Raw genomic sequence first — 26,643 nt, 5'->3', positions numbered from 1 at the left:
TCGACGCCGTTTCGCCTCAGAGGGAAAGAAACTCCAGCTGACCTGGTTTCCTTGTTTGCTTTTGGGCGCCACGTGTCTGGTTTTGTTAAAGTGCGCTCGGGATGCGGGGAGCGAAGCCCGTGGTTCCGGCCCCGCCGCCCTCGGGTCCTCTGTACCGAGCCGCTGAGCGGGCCGTGATTGTCCCAGGGTCAGTACAGTAGTCCGGCCTGTGTGCTCCTCCCGTCGTCTCCAATAACTGTTCACGTTTCGGTCGATCGCCTGTGACCTCTGAAATCGTGGGGCTGCTTCAGGTGCTCAGGTCGCTCTGATCTCCCTGAAGCTGGAGGAACTCCGTGTCCTGCCCGCTGGGCCGCTGTCTGTAGGACCTCGGGAGGGAGCGGCGCCAGCGATGCAGCGCAGTTCCCCGCCCGGCGTCTTGAGGTCGATGGCAACCGTCCCGAGGAACACCAGGCGAATGTCATCTCAGGCCCGCTGACCGGTTTCCGGCCTCCCGGGTGACCCTCCGCCCTCCGCATAGTCCTCACTGCTGCTCTTTCGATCTTTAATGTACATTTGAGAAGAGCAACGACAAAACGTGAATTGTGTGGGTCGTTTGCTTGCGCTGAATTGGCGATATTTTCATGTATCTTATACTTTTAAGTTCAGAAAGTTAGCTAATTGATGTTCTGTATCACGTTTTTCCTTTAGAAAACTCCTCTCCTGTGTTTTAACTGCTTTGTAATATTGAACATTGCACAGTCAATGACAGCTGCGTTCTGTTTCTAACTTCCTTTTATTCTCCATTTTGCTGAGGGTCTGGGTCTTTAACTTCTTTTGTGTGTTCTCAGCCCTGCCTTCCGTTCCTCTAAATGAGTAATTCAAATCTTTAGGAACCTCCGGCCACATAGAGACTTAGCCCAGAAAATAGTCCTTCGTTCTGCCTGGGACTTTTGCCTGCAAACTTCATTTTCCTTCTCAGATCTTTCCCTCTATGCGCAGAACAAAGGACTTGTAACTCCTCTAGAAGACAATAGCCCCCTCCCTGTTTTGGCCGTCCACGTGGGATTGACTGCATTTATTTCAACTCTTCGGGGCAGCTTTTCCGTGCTGTAGGCTTAGGTTATAAATGTTGAAACAATAGGGCAAAGCAGAGTGATAAGCAGGAAACTAAAAATGCAGAGAGGAAAGCTTCAGTAAGAATATTTGTTCTTAAACAAAACAGGGAGTGAGGAATTTAAATCTACTCCAGTTGATCTTTTTTTTTTGGTACTGGGGATTGAACTCGGGTCCTTGTGCTTGCAAGGCAGGCCACCGAACCGCTGAGCTAAATCCCCAGCCCCAAGTTGAGGATCTTGATGTGAAAAAGGTTCACATATTTTTCTTCCATGCTTTTAGTTTTGTAAAAATTTTTTTTCAACTTTAATTGAGTTTATTGGTACATTTTAGGGATACAGTACAGTTACGTTCATTGTTGGGATCTTGTACCTCTACATGACAAGTCTTGATAGTTTTGTAAAATTTTTTAAATGCCATAATTCTTAGTTTGCATGGACCTTTCAGGTTAGTAGAACACTGTAGACTGCTGAAGTCAATTGAACTATCTTAATTATGAGAATTATTGATTCCAATATTGCTGGAGATTTTAAAAGTGAAACTTCAATTACAACATAAAGACAATTTGTGCCTAACTGGGGAGAGAGGTAGTATAACACATTGAGACCAAAAGCAAGACTTCAGAACTGCATTTTGCTGGCAGAAGCTGTTGCTCCCTCCGAGGCTGCCTGGTTAGGTTGTGCTGTCCTTGATTTCATGTGGGAAACAGAGAATGAGGGCACCTGGGCCAAGACTTCTGTGCTCTTTGGAACTGGGAAGAGCAGCCCTCCCTCCTGCTGGTCCCTGCGTTCTTTCAGGGGCTTCTAGTGGTCTGATATTAAGGGGATGGTGACACTACATGCTTCGTTGCATGGTAGTGAGTAGGTCTGTGGGACAGAAAAAGAATGAATTATGCCTACCAGGAGTACCATTCCTGAGGGTTAGCCTTTACATTTTAGATTTGAAAGAGGCATTCATACCTGCCTTTTAAAATTTCAGAATGAGTTTACATTTAAATCCTTGCATTCTTAAAATTGCTTTCTCAAGAAAGAATTTGAGTCTGGGTTGGTGACACACCCCTATAATCCCAACATTTTGAAGGCTGATGCAGGAGGATCACCTTCAGTTCAAGACCAGCCTGAACTACACAGTGAGACCCTGTCACTAGGGGGGAAAAAATTGAAGCCAGATTATGTTTTTGAGACGGTCTCGCTACGTAGTTGAGGCTGTCCTTGAATTCATTATGGAGCCCAGGTTGTCCTTGAATTTGTAGCGATCCTCCTGTCTCAATCCTCCTGAGTGCTGGGGTTACAGGTGTGCGCCACCACGTCTGTCCCTTCCATTTGTTGCTGATAGCCATTCTTTCTGGAATCTGTGTCATCTGAATTCACGTTTCTCTAATAGTGAGCGTTGCTGAGCTGTTTTTGATGTATTTGTTGGTTTAGCTGTGCTTCTGAGGAGTGTCTCAGTTGCCTGTTTCTTAGATGTTAGTCTGAGGAGTAGCTGGGAAAACCATTTCCTATTCCGTGGGCTGTCTCTTCACACTGCTGTGTCCTTTGCTTTGCTGTACAGAGCTTTGTGATTTGGTGCAGTCCCATTGTTGATTCTCGGTATTATTTTCTGTGACACCGGGATTCTGTTCAGAAAGTCCTTGCTTTTGCCTGCATCTTCAGGAGTTGTGCCTATTTTATCTTCCGGCAGTTTCTGCTTTAACGTTTAGACCCCAATCCATTGTTATGTTAGTTTAGTGCGTGGTGAGATATGCTTGCAGGTTCAAGTCTTCTGCGTGTAGATGGCGACTTCCCTGCTCCCCTTCCTGTGAAAGAGGCTGCCTCTCCTCCGTGTATGCTGCGGACCCTTCATTGAAGGTCAGATGCAGTAGTTGACTGTGCTGGGGTGGTTTCTGCCCCCTCGATTCTGTTCCATTGATTCCGGGTCTGCTTCTGTGCTGGTGCCATGCTGTTTTTATCACTGGCTTTTTTTTTTTTGGTACCGGGGATTGAACTCGGGTCCTTGCAAGTGGCCCCCAAACCGCTGAGCTAAATCTCCAGCCCTCACTGGCTTTGTAGTATAACTTCGAGTCAGCCTCTTGTTTGGCTTTTGTTACCCAGAATTGCTTTTGCTATTATTGGTCTTTGGTTTCATATGAATCTTAGGTTTGTTTTCTCTAGATTTCTCATTTCTGCTGAGAAATGCTGTTGGTATTTTGATTTTGATTGTGTTGAGTCTGCACCAGTTTTGGGAGTATAGCCATGTTGGCCATATTAGATCTACGGTTGCAGGATTATGGGATGTCTTTCCATTTTCTTATGTCTTCTTTGGTCTCTGTTTTTAGAATGATGTAATTTTTGTTGTACAGGTCTTTTACTTTCTTGGGCTAATTCCTTTATTTTTTCTTGACGTTATTGTGTGAATTGAATGTGATAGCCACTGCACTACCGAAACCCATTCTTGATGCTGTTGTGAATGGTTATGTTCCAATTTTTACAGTGAGTTCGTTATTAGTATATAGGAATGCTATTGATTTTTGTGTGTTGACTTTATATCCTGCCACATTACTAAATTGAGTTACTAACTTTAGAATATATGTTGGTTTTGTCAAAGGCTTTTTCATCTCTTGAGATGATCATGTGATTTTTGTCCTTTGAATTTGTGTATGTTGATCCATCCCTGCTAGGATGAATCTTACTTGGTGTATGATCTTTTGGTGATTGGCTGCATTATTTGTCATCTTGTTGAGGATTTCTGCATCTGTGTTCATTAGAGAGATTGGCATGTTGTTCTGTTTTGTTTGGAGCCTGACTCACTTTGGGATCAGGGTAATGCTTCCAGAAATGATGCTGGGAGGATGCCTTCCCTCCCCTCCCCTTTTTCTGAGACAGGTCTCTGTAATTTAGGCGGCCCCGAATTCACTGTGTAACCCAGGCTGGAGCCTTAGCCTCCTGCATTCTGGGATTACCAGTCTGCCCCACCAGCTTCTCTCTCCATTTCATTAACACAGTCATGACGGTGCCTAATCCCTGGCTCAAGGTAACTCTGGTTTGAATTATCACTAGCTGCACCAGTGATACATACATGATTGTCCCGCCAGGTGGCTTGTATCTCTTCTCAGGGGATCTCTGATTACTACAATGCAAAGAAAGGCATTGTTTTAGCAGACCAGATGTCATAATATTACAATGTCTTAAGGAAAACATACCATAAAATGGTATAAGAACTGTCATACAGCTAATTTGTGGTACAGAAGTTGTAAGTGCCTATTTTACACACCAGCACTGGGGTACTTCGATAAAGTATTCACAACTATAAATGCATTTCATTTAATGAAATAAATTGTTGATTATTGTGATAATTTTTTATTGATTTGAATAGCTTTAATTACCATTTATATTTTGGGTAGTAAGTATTGATATTCAAGCAACTAACTAGATTCAGTCCATTTGTAGACCTCATTTTATTCGTAAAAAGACAGAGTGATTAGGTCATTTGTACCACTAGTTGCTCACGCCAGCAGGGAAGTTGCCGAGCCTGAGCACCAGGGCTCCATCTTTCCTGGGGTCCATACAGCCCGCCAGGTCCTGTGGTTTGTGTCCGGGAGTCAGCTGTCATCTAGTGGTTTTTCCTTTATGGTCCTTTGTTGCTTTTCCTCCAGCTCTTAAGTCTGTTCTTGTGCTGGATTTCTGTTATTTTGACTAGGATGTGCTGTGAAGTACTTCTCGTCATGGCTGGTAGAGGTTCTGTCTGCTTCACTTACCTGTAAGTTAGATTCTTTGCCTTTGTTTGGAAAGTTTTGTGCTATTATTTCTGTAAACATTTTTTTTTTGTGCCATTTGCATCGTCTTACTTCTTTTCACTAATTCTAGTTAACCTTAGATTAGGCCTCCCTTATCATTTAGCATCTATTGGTTCCAGTGTTCATATTCTCTTGTTTAAAAACTGTAAAAGATCTCAGTTGATCACAACCCAACCCACAGCCTTGTCTTCTGGACCTGGCATTCTGACCTCACATTCATCACTTCTGCTGCTGAAACACTTTATTTCCTTTCTTTTCTTTTGCTTGAGACAAGGTCCCACTGTTAGTTCAGGCTGGCCTTGAACTCACTGTGGACCCCAGGCTGGCCTCCAACTTGAGGCGATCCTCCTACCTCAGCCTCCTGAGTGCTGGGTTACAGGCGTGCGCCATCACACACGGCTGCCCGTACTTTCCATCACACTTTTAATCTTCTGGATCCCTGAATGGCTCTTACTTGTTATGCTCCCTTACTCCTTTTCCATGCTGGGCATTCTCTGTCTCCTCGGTGTTGTCCTGGGCTTGCTGGTCATCGACTGCTTAGTTATCTCTGAGCTCACCAAGCACCTATGGGTCTGCTTTGTTGCCTCTGCTGTTACCCTTTAGATGACTTGGCTCTGTGGGTTCTGATCCCCCTGCCATACCCCTGGACTGGGCTCTGGGAAGTGGGAATTTTGGATGTGTGGGGAGGGCTTGAAGCCACCACCTTCGGATGTCAGGCCTGCCAGCCCCACGTGCTGCTGGCCCGAGTCTTTATGGAAATGTCATGTCGTCGGTGGTGAGAGCTGACAGACACAAGTGGAAATGCAGGCGTGGATTTGTTGGCCAGGATGTGTTGTCCAGGGCTGTTGTCACAGGCAGGGAGTCGCCCTAAGGTCCGAAGCTGTCTCTTGGGGCGGTGGCAGGGTGTCTGCTTGGCCCTCTGAGGAGCTGGCAGGGTTCCCTGGGCCCCTCCAGTGGGGCAGCGTTTCTGACCACAGTGTAAGTGATGGGCCGGGGCACATTTTTCCAGCTGCTCAGGGTCTTCTGTGGCGCGTGTCTGTCGAGGTGGGTGTGCGTTGCTGGGCCCGGAGAGCTCCTCTTGGGCCTCCCTGTGGCCTCATGTCCTCCTGGCTGGGCCCACTTGTCAGAACCTGCCGCTCTCTGGTGTTCGGAGACCCAGCCTCTTTTCCCTCTGGCCTTCCCACTGCTTCATTTTGGGAGTTTCTCCTTCCTATCTCCTGCCTCAAGGTGACAGTTCTTAGTGTTTAGACTGATTTTCTTGTGTGTCCCCTGCCTGTGAAATCCTTATCATGATGTCCTGAAGAAAATGTATGTAGTCTTTTATAGACTGGGACAAAATGTGCTGTGGGAAATCTCAAGAAGAGTGATTTTTGTTTTACAAAGTCCCACATTCTCCAGGATAGATTTTAAGTTGGGCCACAAGTGTTAAAATCATGTATCAAGTAACTTTTCTGACCACAGTGTGAAAAACTAGAAATCAGTAACAGGCAGAATGGTGGAAATCATATAAATTCATGGGAATTAAATGACATTCTCCTGAAAAACCAGCCGGTCAGCGAAGAAGTTAAAAGAATTTTAAAAATGTCTTGAAGCAGATGAAAATGGGAAAGAAACACCATTTATTAAAACCTATGAGACAAAATGTTAAGATGGAAGTTTATTTAATTATTATTATTATTATTTTATTTATTGTAGTACCAGGGATCAAACTCAGGACCTTGCACTTGCAAGGCAGGCGCAGTGCCACTGAGCTAAATCCCCAGCCCTGATGGAAGTTTATATAGAAAATGCTTGTCCTAAAAAAGTAGAGGGCTGGGGAAAAAAATAAAAAAAAAGTAGAGGGCTGGGCGTGGAGGTGCACACCTATGATCTCAGCACTTGGGAGGCTGAGGCAGGAGGATTGCAGCAAGTTCCAGGCAAGCTTGGGCTATATAGTGAGTTCAAGGACAGCCCAGACTACATGGTGAGATACTGTCAGTAGGAAAAATGAGTAGGAACGAAATAATAAAGATCAGAGCAGGAAAAAAAAAAGACCAGAAAATAATACATAAGATCAACAAAATGATTAAGTGTTTTTTTTTATAAAATTAATAAAGATACAGAGAGAAAGGATTCACATTAGAAGTTAAACAGAAACATTACATTTAATACCACAGAAATACAGTACATTTTAAGGGACTGTTATCTATATACCAATAAATTGGAAAACTTTAAAAAAGCGATAAATTCTTAAATACATGCCACTAGTTGGACCGTAAAGATAAAAGAAATCTGAACAGGGCCGGGGATTTAGCTCAGTGGTTCGGTGGACTGCCTTGCAAGCGCAAGGACCCGAGTTCAATCCCTGGTACCAAAAAAAAAAAAAAAGAAAAGAAAAAAATATCTGAACAGACCAATAACAAATAATGAGATTGAATCAGTAATAAAAAGTCTCCCAGCAAAGAGAAGTCAGGACCTGATGGCTTCATTCACTCCTAAATACTGTGAAACATTTAAAGAAAAAATAATATCAATTCTTTTCCAAATTTTCCCCCAAAAGGAAGAGGAATTCTGCCATACTCATTCTACAAGGACAGTCTTATCATGTTACCAAAGTAGACAGACACACACACACCGCACCAATATCCGTGATCAATACAGATGCAGAAATTCTCAACAAAACACTAGTAAACTGCATTCAGCCCCACACTAAAAAGAGAATTCACCACGATCAGGCGGGGTCAACCCCCAAAATGATTCAACATATGCAAACCAATAATGATAAATCGACTGTATGAAGGGCAAAGTTTGGCTTTCGATAGATGCAGGAAAAGTATTTGATAAACTTCAACATCCTTTCATGATGAAAAGTCAGCACATTGGGTATGTGAGGAGAGTAACTCAGCACTGAAGGCCAGGTGGGACAAACCCGCAGCTGGCATTATATTGGATGGGGGGCAGCTGAAAGCTTTTCCTCTACTATTGGGAGCCAGATAAAAGGTGCCTTTTACCAGTTCAGTCTGACGTAGTATTGGAAGTCCCCCCGCCATCCCACCGGTGGTTAGGAAAGAACAAGTACATCCGGATTGGAAAGGGGAAGTCAGATTATCCCTATTTGTAGATGATGCAGTCGAATGTATTGAAAGTCTAAAGACCGAGCAAACTTTCAGACTTAAATTTAGCAACGTTGCAGGATATGAAACCAACTTACAAAAAGCACTATTTCTGTTTGCCAGTAGTAAATGAGCTAGAGATAAGAAAGCAGTCCCCTTTGCAGCAGCTAAGAAAACAGACTTGGGAGTAACTTATCCCAGAGGTGAAAACACCTCAATAGTAAAAACTATGAAACGATGAAATCAGCGGACACAAATAGGTGGAAAGATTGCCTGTGTTTCTGCACTGAGAGAATTAGCATTGTTAAAATGTCCGCAGTGTACAGATGCAGTGCAACCTCTACTGCAGGGTCAGTCCTTCACGTACAGAAAGAAAATCCTAAAACTTAAGGATCCAAATCCAAACTAGTCTTGAGCAGAAAGAACAAAGCTGAAGGCATCACACTGCACAACTTCAAAAAAGGCCCTAAAGCTATAGTAACCCAAACATTATGACACTGGTATAAAGATAGACAAGCAAAGTGGGCAGCAACAGATCAGTGCTGTCAGCTAGGATGCAGCTTCAAAGTATGACTGCCCCTGGCAGGCTCTTCACAGCTGAAGGGTGTGTGTGTCTTGCCTTTGAGGCATGCTACCGAGCAGACTTTATTTGGAGGACAAAGTGTGACTCTTTTACAGCCTTCACTAAATTTCAGAAAGACCTCATGCAGAATCGTTTAGGAGTGGTTGTGTGTAATCACAGTGCTCAGAAGCTTGTCTTGAAAACCAGATTCAAATCCTGGCTTTTCCTTCTGTCAGTTAAACTTCACACAAATGTTTTTAGCTCTACTGAATCTTTTTTTGCTTTTCAAACATTTACTGAAGACAAGCACCATTTTTCCTTTGCGCAGCAAGATTATGAGTTTCAAATAAGCTGAGCTATTAGGATTTGTCAGTTGCCATAAAATTAAAAATGATTGTATATGTCAAACTCATAGGAAATTCCATGCAATATGTAAATCACTAGTAGGCCTCTGGTGTAGTCAGCAAGTTGTAAAGTCACAGGAGTGATCTGACAAAGTGCATGATCAGATGACATCACTGGTGTGTTACACTAAATCACATTGAGTTGCTAGAGTACAAGCAGTGTACCCTACGTGTGGAGGTCTGCAGAATGGGGTGAATGCTGTAACAGGCACTGTCTGCTGTGGTTAGCCCGGTCAGATCATTTTCCCCAGCCACGTTCCCCTGTAAAGACTGGCTGGGAATTAGTTTTATGCAATTACAATTTTCACATATGTTCATGGGCTTTAAAAGTATTTACTTTGCAAGGCCTTTGGGAGGAATACGTGAAGTTAGATGTGTATAGTCGGTATAGAGTAGAGCCTCAGTAAGTACCGGTTGGTTTTTGATCTTGTGACATTGTTTAGATCACCTGACTTCAAGATAACTCAGTCTGCTTGTCCAAGGAATATATGTGAGATGACTTGAACTGGGAAAGAGAAAAGGCATTTCTTGTATTTTCTTTATTATTCATGGTCAAAAAGTGAGAAGTACATAATATAACTCATTTAAAATGTTGTCTATAAGGTTTCCATATTCTTTGAAGGTATCAAATACTCGTATTTTTATGAAGGAGAGAAGGGCAAACTGTGAATCTTAGATAAGAAAGGCCAGCTCCAGTCCTCCTGGAGCTGTCTGTACTGAGCCTTTGACACAACTGTTCCAGAGCTCCTGAGGGCACCTGTGCCTCCAGGGTTACTGCAGGGCTGGTTAACAGCTGTAGACTATAGACAGACCCAGTGTCCTTTTTAGGTAGGGTTTAGTGCTGCAGTGGACTGAGAAACCCTCCACTTACTGTGATGGGATTTCAGCAAGATGTTTAGCAGTGTCAGGCTGTTCTTCTGGACCCTGATCAGTTTTATTCAGAGATTGCTGATGAGTGGGAGGGGGCAGTTCCTGGTAGCTTTTTCAGGTAGTGACTTAGCTAGAGATACTGATTATTACATGCTCATCATACTTTCAAATGCAGGAAGCTGCGGGGTGGGGCTGAGAGAAGAGGGGAGGATAATGAAAGTCTGTGGGGTGTCAAAATCCAAATCCAGAAACTCAAGGGCAAGAATGTAATAAGGTGAAATTCACTTGCAGATGCATGCAGGGCCTGTGCTTGGCCTCTGAACCAGGTTACAGGAGGTACCTTAGGATCAGTGTGAAAAAGAACTCTGTGTTCTACAGTTGCTGTCATGTGACAATTCACAAACTATAAAGCCAGTGCAGTTCTGGCTTTCATTATTCAAATGTGTTAGCTAATGTGGAAGCTGAGATCTTGCTGTGCTGTGACCAGCCTGATCTTCCCTCATTTGAACAGAGTCCATCATATCAGAACCAGTGTACAAAGGAACACATACGGAAGCCAGGTAGCATGCTGGTGGAGGGATGGTTTATTCTAGGGAAGGCAATATTTGAAAGTCCCTTTAGGTATTAAGAGGACCACTTATTTAGGAAGAGAGTTAGGTGACATGGCTAGAACTTTGGAAAGTCTTTTCAGCATTGGAACCTAGCTCTAGAGGGTTCCAATGAGTTCTGTGTCAGTGGTCTCCACTGATGGGGGTTTCAGGCATCTGCAGGATAAGTGTATTAGATCAACAGTAGCTCCTTCAAAAACAAATTCTGAGGGCCAGGGATTTAGCTCAGTGGTTCCACCACCTGCCTTGCAAACGCAAGGTCCTGAGTTTGACCCCCAGTACCAAAAAAAAAAAGAAAAAGAAAAAGAAAAACAAATTCTGAAATGGTTCTATGAATAAATATGCACCGTGGAACATGAAGTTTTAGTGATTCCTTAGTTTTGCTTTTAGTGGCACAAAACTTTTATTTGGTGTATTGGTATTAACACGGGATTAAGAATCTTATCTCTGAAGTGATTGATACTAAGCTTTAATTTTTTTTTGGTACCGGGATTGAACTCAGGTCCTTGTGAAGCAGGCGGTAGAACCACTGAGCTAAATCCCCAGCCCCTAAGCTTTCACTTTAATTTGATAAAATGTGTAATTTTAAAGCATTCCCATGGTGGTAATTATGCATTAGTGTCTTTGTTATTTCAGGTACAGCAGTATTAAATGTGATGGGACTGTTTCCTGATGGTGCTTGTGTAATTGATAAAATACTCCTCTGCAGGTGGTGAACCTGTTGATGGCGATTCTGCTGACGGTGGAGGTGACTCATCCGAACTCAATGCCGGCTGTTAATGTTCAGTATGAAGTCATCGGTAACTACTATTCCTCTGAGAGAATGGCGGGTAGGTTTCTGGTTGGAACTGTGCTTTACTAATTGTATACATCTGAAGCCAATTATATTGCTTAAATTATGCCCAAATTATACTTCAAAGGGCTAGTTGCATAATAAAGATAAGGTTCCTTAAGCTGCTTGTATTTTGATGACGTTTTTCCACACATGCTCAGTGGCGATTACAGTAGAGGACTTCTGGCGGAAGGGGTAACAGACTGACTGCCAGGCGTTTGAGAACTCTGTAATTGTGAACCTCAGCACTGTCAGGTAACAGGCAGAAGGGAAAGGGCCAGCTGACTAGGGTAGTTGGGGTGGGAGATTTGCCCAGAGAGTTAAAAGATAAATTATTTGAATATTTGGTGATATAATTTGTTCAGGATCATAATTCTACGTATAGTTCAGTTTATATTATATGTAGAGAGATTTAACACTGGGATTAAAAATAGAGTCAACCTGAAACGTTCATATAAATCGCCCTTTGATGCCTTTTTTATTCTTCAGTCTCTAAATGCTCACCTATAATCCCTATAATACTTGGGAGGCTGAGGCAGGAGGGTTGCTGTGCATATGAGGCCAGCCTGTTCTGCATTGTGAGTTCAAGGCCAGGATGTACAAAGCAAGACCCTGTCTCACAAAATCAAAAAATAAATGCACAGAAAAATTCCTATTGAGATTGTATTTATTGTAAATTATGGAAGCATAAAATTTGGATAGAATTAGCCCTTGACATTTCAGCACAATTTCTACATGGCTTTTAGTTTCACTTGAGAGAAATGTTCCCAATTTGCATGTGTATTCATAATATAGGATCTCATTTCTCAAGTTTTAGGTTTTACTGTTCTGAGCTTCATTACATTTATGACCTTCATTCTTAAAAGCTGATTATTGCAATTAGAAATTCTGCTTTCAGTTTGGTAGTATTCTGTTGCGTATTTTGTTTGTATCTGAATGTCCTGTAGCAGAGAAGTCCTTAAGTCGTTAACGTTAGCTACGTAAGGGCTGATTTATGTAGTGCCCAGTACCGCTGATTTGATCTCCTGCTCAGCAGGGAGATGACTGACTTGTACAGACACCCAGGGGTGTGACGCTCAGCAGCTACTCCAGTCGTCCTTACTAGTGTCCTTTAGCTTGGTGGCATCTTTCCAGAGTCACAGAATCTACTATAGAAGCTCAGTAAGTCTGTTGCCTTCATGCTGCTTGAGATGTTGCATGAAAACATTTGGTGAGGATGGGTTAAGGAAGAGTTGGAACAATGTGAGAAAGAGTTCAGAAACAAAGGAAATAGAGAGCTACTGGGAGGCTGAGGCAGAAGGGTGAATTCGAGACCAGCCTGGAGCACGACAGAGCCTGTCTCAACCAAACAGAAAACACATCTGCTTAGTCCGGAAGCCAGAGTGAAGCAAACAATGAGTTCAACTATTTGGGAAGTTGGTGGGGAAGGGAGATTAATGCAAACTTGGAGTTTTAGGTTGTATTTTTCTCTAATGCAGGAGGTGGCACCTGCAGTTTTTTGTTTGTAATACATTGGCCTTTTAAGCAAACACGTAAGCCCTGTTCATCTCACCAGACCCAACTTACATTATTTCTTTTGCATTTTTGTGATTGCCCAGGGCAAGCCAACTGTTACTGCCTATCTCCTAGTACTCGCCCTGCTGGATTGAGTTACCTGTTTGTACGTGAAGACTGGTGGGCCTGTGTATGAATTTCTCAAGATTTTTTTTTCCTGGTACCGGGGATCGAACTCAGGACCTTACACGTGCCAGGCGGGCGCGGTGCCACTGAGCTACATCCCCAGCCCATGATTCATTTCTTAATGCTGAGACTTAGATGTTTTTTTCCTTCTTGGTCTTAGATCTTTATATAGACAGTTTTGAAAATATTTACATTTAAATATTTTTAAGCTAAAGTATTTTTCATCAGGAAGAGTTAATGTTCTTTTTGTTGTATAAGTAGCTTAATTAAATTTTTGTTTTTGTTTCCTTAGATAATGCCTGTGTTCTTTTTGCCGTCTCTGTTCTCATGTTTATAATCAGTTCAATGCTGGTTTATGGCGCGATTTCTGTAAGTAAGCTGTGTTTTGACTTTGGAGTTTGACCTTTGTTGAGCGGTAGCTAGTAATTTGATATATGTGCTAAAATGTGGTTATTTTCTTCCACAGTATCAAGTGGGTTGGCTGATTCCATTCTTCTGTTACCGGCTTTTTGACTTTGTTCTCAGTTGCCTGGTTGCTATCAGCTCTCTCACTTACTTGCCAAGAATCAAAGAATATCTGGATCAATTAGTAAGTGTGTATGCCAATTAATCTTTAAAAAAACTTTAAGTAAAATATTTTTATGGAAATCCTGAATCAGCCTTAGGTACGTCATTCCTGTCAAAATATCTAAAATTACTGCCATGTTAAAATCTGCAAGGTGAAAGTAGTACCATAAACATATAGTAATAAAAAATTTTAAAAGACCCTAAATATGGGTAGCACAGAAGTAGTATTTCAGCTCTTTGTTTTCAGTGTACTGAAAGTGGAATTGTGTTGGGCTCTTGAATGATTGGTGTTCGTCTTTCATTGTCCATAGCAAATAACTGAGGGCCTGCTTCTCATTGGCCCCATGCTAGGCACTGCTGGTGAATGGTGTGGATGTAGTTCCTTTCTTTACCTTTCTTTTTTTTTGTACTGGGGATTGATCTCAGGACCTTGCACTTGCGAGGTAGGCACGGTGATGCTTAGCTAAATCCCTGGCCCTAAGTTCCTTTTCTTTAAGGAGTAAACTTCATTTGGGGCATCAAGATATATAAAGATGTTACCTTGGCTGGACGTGGTGGTGCACTCCTGTAATCCCAGCACTTGGGAGGCTGAGGCAGGAGGATCGCTGTGAGTTCAAGACCAGGCTGGGCTACATAGTGAGTTCTAGGTCAGTCTCAACTACATAGTGGGACCCTGTCTCAAAAAACTAAAAAAAAAAAAAAAAGGTGTTACCTTGGACAACTAAGTGCACCCATCACAGCAACAATAAATAAGGAACTCACCATAATGCCGTGTAGTGGAGGGCCGGGAACACACAGCTGAGGCGCCCCAGCAGGGCTTCACGGGGAGGTGTTGGAAACAGCTGTGGAGTCCAGACAGAGGAAAGCTGGGAGAGGCTGCCCTTTCGGACTTCTCCCCACTCCCGGGTTTCCTGTCCAGTCTGTCTCACATTCCACCAAATGAAAGTGTTTGTTGGTGGCTTCTTATGTGCAGGGCCCTGCTGGTCCTAGAGATGCCTCAGAGGAGGAGGGATCGAAGTAGGCAAACGTGTGAGTGGGCGTCACGTAGAGAGGGAGATTTTAGTTGCACTGAGGGATTTGAGTTGGAGTCAAGAGGCAGAAAATACAGGAGAAAATGTTGTGGAGAAGTGAGCCCCTGAGGCCACCCGGCACAGCGTCATCTGGGAACGAAGAGGTGCTGTGGCCGTGGGCACAGGAGGGGAGACAGGAGAGTGGTGCGAGGGGCCGGCTGAGGCCTCCAGTGCGCGCTGCTGCCCGATGGCGCCTGCTGAGCCTCCGGCCGAGTCCTGAGTGGTACTCCTCCTCCTGCATAGTCCTAGGTGAGCTTAGCTAGCATTTTCCGTGCATACAAATCACACTCACGAAGACATATTTTAAGTGATGTACTTCCTTTAAAGACAGGATTTTAAGAAAAGGGTTTGTGGGGAAAACATCAAGTGAGTTTGCTATTCCTTTTATAGCAAGTGTTTTTTCTGTTTGACTTGCTTAACCACTCAGATTAAAAGGTGCTCCCTTGGCTGGTCAGCTTGTAAATCCTCAGTTCTTTTCTAATACCCTTCTTTTATTTTATTTTTTTCTTTCTGGTAATGGGGATGGAACTCAGGACCATGTGCTTGCCGGGCAGGCGCAGTGCCGCCGAGCTAAATCCCCGGCCCGCTGATGCCCTTCTTGAGATGCTTAGCTCATTGCCTTGCCCACAGTTAGGGCTAAATAAATATTTAAATGAATATAGCCAGTCCTCTTCAGTAAAACACTGTAAGTCATACGATTCTGCCTTGCTTTTTGTCCATCTGATGAAGAATTTGGATCAACAGTTGTCTTGTAGAAAAATTGTTTTCTCCGTGTGGGACTAAATGGCTTGTAGCATTTCAGCAGATCTCAGTGTCTTCTGATTCATCGACCGAGGGACAAGTCTGTTTTGCCCAAGGCTGGAAGATAGAAAATAGTAGAAAAGAGAAAATTACCTCAGTTTAGACTTTTGAGGTATTAAGTAGTAGGAGTTAAGAAAAAATATAGAAAAAAAATGTTGAGGGAAATGAGAGTCCTCTTTAGAGGACAGTATTCTTGAGGAGTAGTGATTGCCGGCATCGAAATGAGGCCTAAAAGCACTTTGACTTAAATCCTGCTTACAAATTCTTTATTAGTCTGTCTCCCACTTGTCATCTTTTGTTTGTATTCTTGCAGTGCTTTTACAAGTGTCATAGCTGCATTGTCAATGTGCGCGTGTCCTTGTGTTTTTCGTAGCCGGATTTCCCCTACAAAGATGACCTCCTGTCATTGGACTCCAGCTGCCTGCTGTTTGTTGTTCTTGTGTTCTTTGTGATATTCATCATTTTCAAGGTAAGGTGCTGACTAGATCTTGGGAGGGCACGGTTCAGAGACTGACCCTGTCCTTCGAACCTCCTCACAGAGGACAGGTGGAGGACTCAGGGACATGTTCATCCTGGCACGGCAGGACAGGTGGCTTCCAGGGAGTGCTTAGAAGTGTCAGGACCCTTCCCCAAATTTTAAGGAGCATCTTTTATGTGGTTTTTGAAAACAGTTTGTGATTTATCTTGGAAATTGATTATAATTCCCGATATTCACAGGCCCAGAATTTTCTCTGGAGCACAGCGTTTGGCAGGCCTGGATTGACGCACCAGCTGCTCGTGATGTTTAAGTGGGAGCCAGGAGGGGATTGGCCTGGATTTGCTGAGTCCCCCCAGGTGTTAGGTCCCTTTTCTACTGAGATCATGTGCAGCGGGGGCACTGGAAGTCACCTGCGTGGTGGAGCAGGTAGTCTCTTGAATTCCTAGCATTTGTAAATTTTGCTTTTATCTTTTCAGGCTTACTTAATCAACTGTGTTTGGAACTGCTATAAATACATCAGCAACAGAAATGTGCCAGAGATTGCCGTGTACCCTGCTTTTGAAGCACCTCCGCAGGTTAGCTAGTGTTTAATACATTGAAATGTCACTGGCTGTTACTGATTATTGTGAAAGAAGGCAAGCTTGACTTTCTGAAATCTGCTAACGCTATGGTTTGGGGCATAAATATTTTAAATCCATAGGATTTATCATTTCCCAGTTGGAACCCTAGGTTCTCGAGCTAGAGTCTCTGCACTGTTCATCTCATGTGATCAGTGGCCCTTCTCACCTTGTGTTTGTGTCAGACATAAAATTGAAAACAGCCATGCTAGGCTTGTGTGGCCTTGGCTGGGGGCAGGGTGCCCCTGACTGAAACTTGTGTTATTTTCAGAAAACGTCTATATTGGGAAGCAGTCTGTCTGCAGCAGAATGAATGCAGTGGGTTCCATGAGTTAGTTGAGGTCCACCTCTCATAGCTTTTTAATGCTACCATATCATCTTCCTAGGTTTTAACACAGAATGTATATGACTCATATCAGGCCACAGCCAACTTGTCCAAACCTAATGGTCAGGTCGGTTAGAATGCCGCCTCCCTACAGAGGTGTTCCCCTTGTCCTAGAGGAGGCACGATCCCTTCCTGAAGACTTTGCATCACACTGATCCTCATACTGCGGGGCCCCTGGACTCAGATCCTCAACCCCCTTAGGTGTATTTGGCACTGGTACTCTATCATTACTGGAAAGGGGGAAAGTAGGGATGCATACTGCCCAGCCAGGAGTCCTTGTAGCCTTGGGATTATCCCTGAGGAAGAATTCTGCCCGCCATCTACCCGCACCCTCCCCTCCATCCATCCGTCATCCATCCCTCTCCCCAGCAGTGTGGGGCAGATAACTCACCTGTATGTTTCTTGGGCATCCTTACTCTCAAGAACTGATGAACAGTTTCTTCAGCTCTTCCCTATAGGTTTCTATCACCTATTTAGGACACAGAATCTGATAACTGAATTATTCCAGAAGAGCTTCTTTTTTCTTTTATTGAGTTTATTGGTACATTTTTGGTATACAGTACAATTACATACATTATTGGGATCTTGTACCTTTACATGACAGGTCTTGGTTCTCATTTTTTCCCCATGTCCCTACCCTCCCTTCACCCCCTCCTCCCCTCCCCATTTTCAAACACTTTATTTCTATTTTTTCATTTTCTCCTATTTTTTTCTTTTCCCTTATTACCTTTCCCCCACCCTTCCCATTTTCCCTACACCTTCAGCCCTTTTCTTCTTATTTCTCATGGTCAGTTATCGCAATAGGATCTTAATGTACTATTATAGCTTTTCACACCAGAGAAACTATTCGGTATTTACACATGTGTGACTTATTTATTTCACTTAGGAGTATATCCTCAGTACGTATCCATTTTCCTTATGAATGACTCTTAATTTCTCATTCTCTATGGCTGAGTAGTATTCCATTTTATAGAAAACCCACATCTTCTTTATCCAGTTTCCAACTGATGGGCAAATGGGCTGTTTCCAACTTTTAGCTATTACAGTCTGTGCCACTATAAACATGGTTGTGTATATATCACTGTGGTACGATTCCTTTAATTCTTTTGGAAAGATACCCAGCAGAGGATAGCTGGGTCAAATGGAACCTCTAGTCCCTCCAGAAGAGCTTTTAAAGGAGAATCGTCAAGTAATTTTGTTCTCTCTGTATTTAGTATGTTTTGCCAACCTATGAGATGGCTGTGAAGATGCCCGAGAAAGAACCACCACCTCCTTACTTACCTGCCTGAAGACAGTCTGCCTTTGTCAATAAACCTTATACCAGCTTCTTGTCTTGTTTATTATACAGAATGCTGCAATACAGGGCTCTTCAAATTTGTTTGTTATAAACTACATTGTCTTGTTTAAGCATTTATTTTCAAACACTAAGGAACTCTTTGGACATTTATTAAACTTTTTTAAAGTCTATTACATTTTAATACTTTTTGAAGACAATCTAGGTTAAGCAAGAACAAAGTGCCATTGTATGCATATAATGGGGGGTGGGAATGGAAAGAGGGTATTCTTCACGTATTTTCTTTTTTAACTTTGCACTTTCTTTATATAATGGTTTGCATTTTGATTATTTGCTACCCTGGATGATTCAGGAAGAATGAACTCAGTGTTCAGGATGAATGAGTTAGGTATAAGAGCTTAAATTTTAGCTATGAAAACAAAATACATAACACTTGGATTTGACTGTGGAAGATGATGGTTGCATGTTCTAATTTGTATTGTTTCCACCTTTGTGATAAGACGCTTTAATAAATCTCTTAAATTTACTGTTCTCTCTCTTTTAATGGTTAACCGTTTTTGATAGCAAAAACCTAGTACTTTATTCCAAAATAGAGATGACAGGTTTATATTCTGAGAAACGGGCCCCTTTTCCTCTTGTGAACATCAGAGTGTGCTTACTAATCTAGGCGGTACCGATCTTGATGCAGTCAGGACAAACAGTTGCTGCCAGTGTGAATGACAAGTAGAAGGAGTACACTCTAAAACAGCAAGGTAAATTGTTATTGCCAAGTGTTACGTGCTGTGCATAACGATAGGCATGTGCTTTTACCTGACTGGCAGCACAGTGGGTTTGTTTATACCAGCGTTGCCACAAACCTGTGAGTAATGCGTTGTACTTTTTCAGCTTGTTGGGATTATCTGGGACCACAATCGTTTATGTAATTTTCTGTTTCTTGGCTGAAACATGGTGCATGGTTGTACCCAGACCACTGTGGGTTTTTTTAAAAATTTGAGAAAACACTAGACTTAGCACTTCTGTAATACAGTAACTCAGGACTTTTATTTTTTTCTTTTTTTTGAGACAGGGTCTCACTGTATAGTTCAGGCTGCCCTGGAACTCACTGTATAGCCTATGCCTGCTTTGAACTCGAAGTGATCCTCCTGCCTTAGCCTTCCAAGAGCCAGGATTACAGGCGTGCACTACCATGCCCAGCCTGGAACTACTAAGGTGAAGATATTTCTTGAATCACAGGCCAGCAGTTTCTCTAGTACTGATTTGACCAAAAAAATGTAGTGAGCTGTTTTTATGTCCTGATCGTTTAGGTAGTGAGGTCATAAAGAGTAATTCAAATCAAGTCAAAATGCATCATTTGACCTTAAAAGGGGGACCAAATAAGTGTAGTCTTACGAGTGAAAGTCTAGAGATCTTAAGGTGGTGTGAGGTCTGTATTGAATGATACTATATGCTAGAAATTTTAAAAATGAGTTTTTGGTGCTTTTTAGTACCCTCTCCTCACATATAGAAGTATCTAGAAGATGATGGAGTAATCTGCTTGGCTGTAGCAGTTATTCCACTATAGATCCGAAACCAGCATGTTAGGTACCTGAGATATGTTTTGTTTTGTTTTTGGTACCGGGGATCGAACTCAGGACCTTGAGCTTGTGAGGTAGACACGGTGCCACTGAACTAAATTCCCAGCCCAAGATACGTTCTTTTTAATAAGGGATGGAATAGCCAAGGAACGAACTAATATTGGGGCACCATCCTCCCTTTCATCTTGATAATGCAGCAGTGGTGGCTTTGTACACATCATTAGACATGATTTTAACAGGTCTTTCAAAGAGCAGTTTCATGTAAACTCTTGAGAGTACCTTTGTAGTCAGACCGTTACAATCAAGGGTGGCTTTTCTGAACTAGATCTTGCTTTTCTGCATAAAAAGTGAAGGGAAGTGTCCTTGTTACTCACTGTTGGAACAAAATACCTACACAACATTTTAGCGCAGTTTGTAGAAGTTTCAGTCCACAGGGCAGGGCAGCACGGAAGTCAGTAAACATACCCTGGCATGGCAGGTAGAAAGCAGCCAGCCGCCTTATTTCCTTTATGTTCCATCTAGGCCACAAGCCTTGTTGGTGCTATGCACACCCAGCATGGGCTTCCGTCTTCAGTAATCTCAACACTCAACTGCTGAGCCAGTCAGCAGATTAATCCAGTTACCACACAGTCATAATCCACCACTGCACACCCATGATCCAGCCAACTCCCCAAAGCCCAAACAAACGGGAGGGGCCATCTAGAGAAGTCTCGTGAGACCAGTCAAGCAGCCAAACTTTATTTTTGCTATAGTAATGTTACATTAAACATTCAATGGAGCCCAGCCCCACTGCCTGCACAGTTGGAGGAGGAGCCCACCCTGCCTGTGGCGCGGGTGCCTGGCAGCTCCGCACCTGTGGATCCCTCCCTCTGGCTGTGGATACCCACAGACTCCATGCCCGTTACTGTTTTCTCCCCTTCACATTGGGCAACCAAGGCACTCACTACTGACCCATGTGATCATAGAAACTAGAAAATGACAAAGGAATCACAAAGCACGGAAGTTAAGTGATATGCTTTTGAATAACCAGTGGGTTACAGAAACTAAGAAGGAGATTAGACAGTTCCTGTAAGTAAATGATAATGCCAGTATAACAGAACTTAACGGGATACAGTGACAGTGGTCCTAAGAGGGAAGTTTGTACCTGTGAATGCCTGCACCAGAAATACAGGCTAGGGCCAGAGGGGGTTAGCTCAGTGGTTCCATGCCACCTGCCTTGCAAGCGCAAGGACCCAAGTTCAATCCCCTGTACACCAAGAAAACAAAAAACAGACTAAATAACGATGCACCTCAGGGTCCTAGAAAAACAAGGCCAATCCAAATCCAGGCCTAGTATGAGGAAGGAAGTTGTAAAGATCCAAGCAGAAATCAATGAAATGGAGATTAAAAACAATGAATCGAGGAGCTGGCTCTTTGAAAGATTAAACAAACCTTTAGGCAATCTTGCACACATGAAAAAAGCAATACAATTAGAAATGAAAAGGGTGAAATAAAAGCTGACAATGCCAAAATTCAGAATATCAGTAACTTCAGTGCTTCACAAACCTGTATGCAAATAAACAAGAACTCAAAAGAAGAGATTCCTAGATACATATGAATTACCAAAACTGAATTGAAGCAATAGTAAAAAAAAATTCAACTGAAAAAAGCCCCAGATCTCATGTATTTATTCACTGCTGAATTCTACAAGATCTTCAGGGAAGATATAATGCCAGTAATTCTTAAACTAATGAAATCAAGAGGGAAGGAGTACTCCCAAAGCCATTCTTAGACGCTAACATTATCTTGATTCCAAAACCAGAAAAAGATCCAACTACAAGAGAACTACAGGCAAATCTAATGAATATACATGCAAAAATCCTCAACAAAATACTGGCACAGATGTTGGGGATTTAGCTCAGTGGTGCCACACCTGCCTCACAAGTGAAAGGTCTTGAGTTCAATCCCAGGTACAGAAAAATTAAGGAAAAAACCCCATTGAATCAAAGAATTAATTATTTGAAGGAATCCTTAGCTGACTATCAATACAAGGAAAGAAGAGACCCAAATTCATGCAATAGAAATGAAAAGGGGTAAATCAAAACAGATTTTGCAGAAATCCAGATCATCATTAACTACTTTGAGATCCTGTACTGTAATAGAAAACTCAGAAGAAATGGATAGGTTCCTAGATACATAGGAATTACCAAAGCTGAATCAAGATAAAAATCCCAAATACAATATCGGTCAATGAAATCGAAGAAGTAATTTTTCAAAACTACCAACTAAGAAAAGCATAGATCCTGACAGATTCACTGCCAAATTCTACAAGAACTTTAAAGATCTGATGCCGGTACTCCTCAGACTCCTTAATGAAACTGAAAGGGAAATAGTACTCCCAAAATAAGTCCTGCCAGTGAGAATTATCCTGATACCAAAATGCAGCAAATCATCGAAATGATTATACACCATGACCAAGTAGGATTCATTCCAGGGATGCAGGGGTGGTTTGAATAACATAAATCAATAAATGTAATACATCACATTAACACAAGGACAAAAAAAATCATTTCAACAGAAAAAGCATTTAACAATAGGAAACAGCAATACAATCATAATGGGGGACCTCATTACTCCACTGTCACAAATAGATCACCCAGACAAAAAAATCAACAACAAAGTAACAGAATGGAACCAAACTCTTGAACAAGTGGACTTAATAGATGTTGAGTGTTCTACCCCACAACATCAGATTACACATTCTTCTTAGCTGCACACAGGACATTTTCCAAAATAGACCACATGCCAGCTCATAGAACATGCTTAAGTAAACGGGAAGGAACTGAAGTTGTCAAATGCATATTACCGGGCCATGGTGCAACAAAATTCGAGATCAATAACAAAAGAAACCACAAGAACTTCATAAGCACATTGAAATTAAATAGCACCCTCCTGAACAACCAGGGGCCACAGAGGAAATTGAAGGAAGACAGCTTCTACAATTAAACAATAATGCCAATACAACAGACAGAGTATATGGGACACAATAAAAGTGGTCCAATGAGGGAAATGCATAGAAGTCAATGCCCATATTTAAACAGAGCAAGCGCAAATATCCTAATGTCAAATCTCAGGCTTCTCCCTCCTCCAGATTCCCCTCTGTCCATACACTGTCCACTGTTTCTCCCTGGAGCTGCCAACTCTCCATTCTTACTTTGTCTTTAGTGGAGACAAGTCCCCCTCCCTGGGAGCTGGTGCTAACGTTCCAAGACTATGTCGTTCTTGTCTCTGTGTCATGTTTAGTTTCTCCATTTTCTCCGTAGTTTCTAGTTTTCCTGACAGCTCTTTGTCTTCTGGAGATCTACTTCTTGTTTTCTTCTTTAAGATGTTTTCCAGGTGTCTTGCTTCCTGGTCCTACAGAGGTCATATTTTGCTGCTGGTCTTTGCTCCACCCTTTGGGGGAGGGGGTGCTGGAGAGCTAACTCAGGAACTTGTCCGTGGAACCACTGAGCTAGATCCCCAGCACACTCCATCATTTTTAATTCTCCAGCACAGTTCTGTCCACAGTAACTGAAATGTGGAAATGAAATGTCCATTGATAGAGGAATGGAGAATTTCTGGTTTCCGTGGCCCAGGCACAAATAACCTGCCCAGCAGTTCCCTTCAAATTATATCACTTAGTCAGTCCCAGGCCTACTCCAAAGCATTAGCAAGTAAGCTGAAACAACTGAATAAACTGGCAACACAATAGCATGACTGTTGCATCGTGCTTATGGCTCAAGTCTTCTGGGCTTTAAGTATGTAAGAGTCAGGATATGGATCAAAGGGAGAAAGTCTAATTAGGAGGTGGCATCTTACTTAAGGAGTGAGATAAATAAAATCCAGAGGCTAAGGAAACCGGTGGTCTCACGGCAGAGTGAGTAATAAATGCGGGTAAAAGGCACAGATAACTGTGCTTAGGGAGAAAACTAATGAGTTCAGTTGGAGTACAGGTCAGGAGTATCTGGTTGCAGTGTCTGAAAAGAGACCTAGGAAGGGACAGCCTGACAGTGAAGGGCCGGCCCAGGAGTAGATTCGAAGCAGCAGAGCTGAGCAGAGTGCTACTGACCAACTAGAAGCCTGGAAGAGGCCCTCCGAGCAGCTCACACTGGATGGCCTCTCATCTTGTCCTCCGCTTTCTCCCTCCCACATTTCCTTTGCGTGCTGGCCTGGACCATCCTCACAGGCTGCTTCTCCGACTACTTCGTCTCACTTTAATTTGCTGAGTTGTATAAAGGGAAATTTATGCAAAATAAGCACATTGAATAGGCTAGCCTTTTGGAAACGAGCCCCTCCTGCCCCCTTCACTTCCCTTCCTCCAGCATGGCCTCTTGCCCATCTCAGCTTGGAAAATCCAGGGGTGAATTTGCGGATAGGAAGAGAGTGTGGCATTAATGGTGTATGGTGTTTGTTTTGACTGAATTCGAGCCATTTCTAGGGGAAGAGAGGACAGGTGGGGCTTTCTGAGGAGAGGCTTCTATGGACCCATTCCGAAATCCAGCCCCCTTTCCTCCTCCTCCTGGTGTTTCTCCTCCTCTTCCTCTTCATCCCCCTCTTCTTCCTTCTGGGGATTAAATCAGGAAAATACTAACTGAGCTACATTCATAACCCTTCTTCAGGGTTTTGAAAATGTGAGACAAGATCTTGCTAAATTGCCCGGGCTGGCTTCAGACTTGCAATTTTTCTCCCTTGACCTCCTGAGTATCTGGAATTACAGGTGTGCACACCACACCCAGCTAATAGAATGCTCTGCTGTGGCTCTAAAATATTGTGTTTGTGAGTCATAAGTGTTCCTCATCCCTCAAGATATTTATCGATGAGGAAAGAATTGTTATTCCAGGCTGTTTGTTCATGAATAGATAGGATCTTAAAATGAGGGAATGACAGTTTTTAAACCAACAGTTACCAATTTTTTTAGTCTTGGGATCCCTTTATATACTTAAAAATGACTTAGGGCATCCAAGAGCTTTTGTTTATATGGTTATATCTACCAGTATTTACTGTACTAAGAATGAAAACTGAGCTGGACCTGCTGGTAATCCCAGCTACCTGGGAGCCTGAGACAGAAAGATCCCAAGTTTGAGGCCAGCCTGGTCAACTTAGTTTAAAAAAACCCAGAGGGCTGGAGCTATAGCTCAGTTCTAGAGCATCACTGGATTTGACCCCCAGTACTGGGCAGGTGTTTAGGAGGGATGAAAACAGAAGTTAAAAGGACATTCATTTATTAATCCATTAAAAATAATAAATCACTGCATGCTAATACAAAGAACTCATTTTTGTGGGAGGAAAAAGAACTATGTTTTCCCCAGATAGCAGTGCTGAGATTGGCACATTATGGTTTTAGCAGTCTCTTTAATAATATAACAGGGACTCAGGCACAGAATCTTCACTTGGGCCTGCAGATACCTAGTTGGTAACTAAAAGCTTGACATCTCTGCCCTCATTTTACATCTGTCTCATCTGCTGCCTTAAACTTTGGGTCAGATGCTTGCTCAGCTCTGCCGGTGGACATGTTAATCATTTAAGGAGTGTTCTTTTCAAACTGGTAATCCTCTCCTTCCAAGACATCAACTTAGAGTAACTAAGGGTATTTTCAAGACTTGCAAGAGTGTCATAATAGTTATCAACCACCAACATTTACAGTACTCGAGGCCGACCTACAGAGTCTCGAGTCATTGTTCCAAACTCAAAGGCCACCATCATCGTCCTATCTCCATCTTGCCTTTCCGAGTCACTTTCTCCTGTGGTCACCAGCAACAACAGTTCTGATCAATACACTTCCTGTGGTAAGAATTAAAACTGCCCTCCCAGCACCGATGAGTCCCTCGGTGCCAATAGGAGTTTGCCATCCTCAAAGAACAATCAACCAGACCACAGTTTAACCAAGACTACTTGTCAGTTCATAGTCTGTGCCCCCTGCTTTTGTTCCTTCCCCATATAATCCTAAAGTTCTTGTCAGTACCCTAACTCTAGGACGGAGGATGCTGATCCCCCTTTCCTCCCAGTTTGCTAAGAGAAAATTGGTTTCTTACCAAAAGTGCAAATGAGTAGATAAAGAAAACACAATGGGATACAATTCAGCCTTTATAAAGAAGGAAATTGTGCAATAGGCAAAAACATGGGAATACTTCGAGGTCATTAACAAGTGAATAAAGCCAGTCATGGAAGACAAATGCTGCATAACTCCACTTCCATGCTACCCAAAGTTTAAAGAATCCGAGAATGGAATGCTGGTTTCCAGGAGCTGAAGGGAGTAGTTACTTAAAACAAACCAAGTTGCAGTCAAGCAAGATGAACAAGACAATACCTACATTATACAATTCACAATGTATGCTGTAGGAGTTAAGGGTAGATTTGTGAAATGTTCAAGAGGCAATAATTTTTTGTCTCATTTTATTTTTAAAATAAATTTTATTTTATCCCATTCCCCCTTCCCTGTGTACAGAAGCTTCATTTCCATGTTTTCTTCTATTTTCACTTTTTTTCTTGTCCCTTCCTTTCTCCCTCCCTCCTCCCTTTTCCCCCTTTCCATTTGAACACTTTCTTCCCCTTTCCCAACATCCATTAATACCTTTCAGTCTTTATTTCCACTTTCATTTTCTCACACCGGAGAAACAATGTGGTATTTACACGAGTGTCCAATTTATTTAACTTAAGAGTATGGTCTCGAGGTCCATCCATTTAGCTATAAATGTCTGAAGCTCATCCTTCTTTGTGGCAGAATAGTATTTCACTGCATAAAAAAACCACATCTTTTTTTTTATATATATATTTTTTCTTTTTTATTGAGGTTATTGGTACAATCTAGGTGTACAATACAGTTACATTCATCATTGAGATTCTGTACCTTTACATAATAGGTCTTGATTCTCATTTTTTCCCTTGTCCCTTCTCTCCCTTCCCCCCCCCCCCCCCCCTATTTACAAA

General features: G+C 42.5%; 1 protein-coding gene across 1 annotated transcript in view; it reads left to right on the top strand.

Annotated features, from left to right (window-relative positions):
* Laptm4a (lysosomal protein transmembrane 4 alpha) overlaps window positions 1–18,155 on the top strand; it is an 18,649-nt gene extending 494 nt beyond the window's left edge. Inside the window, exons 2-7 of the mRNA XM_010618027.3 lie at window positions 11,110–11,230; window positions 13,205–13,281; window positions 13,379–13,501; window positions 15,724–15,819; window positions 16,305–16,403; window positions 18,045–18,155. Coding sequence (XP_010616329.1) covers window positions 11,110–11,230; window positions 13,205–13,281; window positions 13,379–13,501; window positions 15,724–15,819; window positions 16,305–16,403; window positions 18,045–18,119 — 591 coding nt within the window. The 3' untranslated portion in view covers window positions 18,120–18,155. The remainder of the gene's footprint in view (window positions 1–11,109; window positions 11,231–13,204; window positions 13,282–13,378; window positions 13,502–15,723; window positions 15,820–16,304; window positions 16,404–18,044) is intronic.
* Window positions 18,156–26,643: the final 8,488 nt, after the last annotated feature.

This window comes from Fukomys damarensis, unplaced genomic scaffold (genome assembly GCF_012274545.1).
Source record: "Fukomys damarensis isolate Sample0158 unplaced genomic scaffold, DMR_v1.0_HiC HiC_scaffold_2, whole genome shotgun sequence".
Taxonomy (NCBI): Eukaryota; Metazoa; Chordata; class Mammalia; order Rodentia; family Bathyergidae; genus Fukomys; species Fukomys damarensis.
The sequence above is the reverse complement of the archived record's forward strand: the minus strand, read 5'-3'. Positions and strand labels throughout refer to the sequence as shown.